The following is a 1557-nucleotide window of genomic DNA, read 5'->3' as shown; positions in this document are numbered from 1 at the left end:
AGGCGTGCATCCCATTGCAGCTTCCATTTTTCTAAATCTCTAGCAAAGATCAAGGCAAGGAAGCCAGATTGTGCAGTTGCAAACAAGCACATTAAAACAGTGATGGTCAATTGTGCTGGGTATTTTCTAGTGACTAATGCCTGCAAGCCATTGAAATTCGATGAGCATATTTCATTTGCTTCCATACAAAGAAGACTTTGAATGAACTTACCAGTAAAATTAGCCATGCACTCCAAGCAACCTCACTTACAAGAATTAAACCCGAGCCCTTTATCCAATCCTCGCCACTGCTATGTCCCGAGCCTTGATTCTTGTACACGTCTATGAGTGGCTCCTTGAACATGCCTTTGGTTACATATGGTCCTTTCCAAAACGTGAAAACAAAGGAACCACCAATGCACACAATCGTCCCCAACACTTTAGCACCACCTCTCGCAGTTTTGATATTCACTCTCTCCAATCTTTCAAGATAAAAAATTTATGAATATTTTTATTAATTTATATGGAAAAAGAATAGATACAGTACCGAAACAGAACGGCCATGACAAATGTCAAGCTCGGAATGATGTTGCTGAAAGTGGTAGTTACTATAGGCGAAGTATAACTGATTCCAGCGTAGAATAGATTCAGGTGAATCGTTGAGCCTAAGATTGCGAGCAAAAAGATGTTTATCGTCATCGAAAGCGTGAGAGAAGTCCGTTTGTTTCTATAGAAAGCCACCATATAATCAACCATTAAGCAAAGAAAATGATACAAGAAGCAAACAATTTCGATCGCACCTATCTATGAGATAAGCAAAAGGAGCCAAGACGAGGAAGGCTATGAAATGGCGATAAACGATGAAGACCAAAGGGTTAAGACCCTTGTCGCTAGCGATCTTCACCAGAATGTGGGATCCGCCATACGCAATATACACCAACACCATTGCTGCACATGGCGCATACAGCTTCCTCATTGACACTCCCGCAGTTGCCATCGCATTTCCCCTTTGGGTCTCAAATAAATAACCACAATTATATATTTAAAACTTAAAAGTAACATATTTGTGATTTATTTATTACATAATTCTTAAAATAAATTCCTCCCCTTTTAATTTTGTGTCTAATAAGTCGAGTAGCTAATGTCTGTGAATTTATTTTATTTTATATTTATATATTAGTTAAATTACAAATTTAATCTAAATACATTGTGGAGTTTCAATTCTTTTAAAATTTAGAAATTTTCAATTTTTCGTTTATATAAAATTCAAATTTAAAAATGGATTGACGACTTTTAAAAATTCATAAACTAAAGGAATAACAAATAAAATGGTGAAAGTATGGATTAAATTAATAATTTAACTTTATTTACTTTTTATAGAAAAGTTGTTAGGAAGGGAGAGAATTTTTATTTTATTTGGAAGATTTAATTAGTTTATATTTTTAATATTGGTAGGTATTAATTGGTATCTTGTGTCGTGATTAAAGGTTGCGAATATGAATGAAGATTGAACCTTCCATCCTAATTCTTTTTCTTCTTCTTAAATCTGTATTCTTTCGCTGAGTAATAATATTTTCA

General features: G+C 34.2%; 1 protein-coding gene across 1 annotated transcript; it reads right to left on the bottom strand.

Annotated features, from left to right (window-relative positions):
* Positions 1-8: 8 nt before the first annotated feature.
* On the bottom strand, positions 9-984 carry LOC111786816 (WAT1-related protein At5g07050-like; the record flags this gene model as incomplete). The annotated part of the gene is made up of 4 exons (XM_023667037.1): positions 780-984; positions 527-706; positions 212-461; positions 9-140 (listed from the first exon to the last, which is right to left on the bottom strand). Coding segments are annotated over exons 1-4 (759 nt in total), but the record flags the coding sequence as incomplete, so codon positions are not given.
* Positions 985-1557: the final 573 nt, after the last annotated feature.

This window comes from Cucurbita pepo, unplaced genomic scaffold, assembly GCF_002806865.2.
Source record: "Cucurbita pepo subsp. pepo cultivar mu-cu-16 unplaced genomic scaffold, ASM280686v2 Cp4.1_scaffold002890, whole genome shotgun sequence".
Lineage (NCBI taxonomy): Eukaryota > Viridiplantae > Streptophyta > Magnoliopsida > Cucurbitales > Cucurbitaceae > Cucurbita > Cucurbita pepo.
Note: the sequence above shows the minus strand (reverse complement) of the source record. Positions and strands in the feature narration are given on the sequence as shown.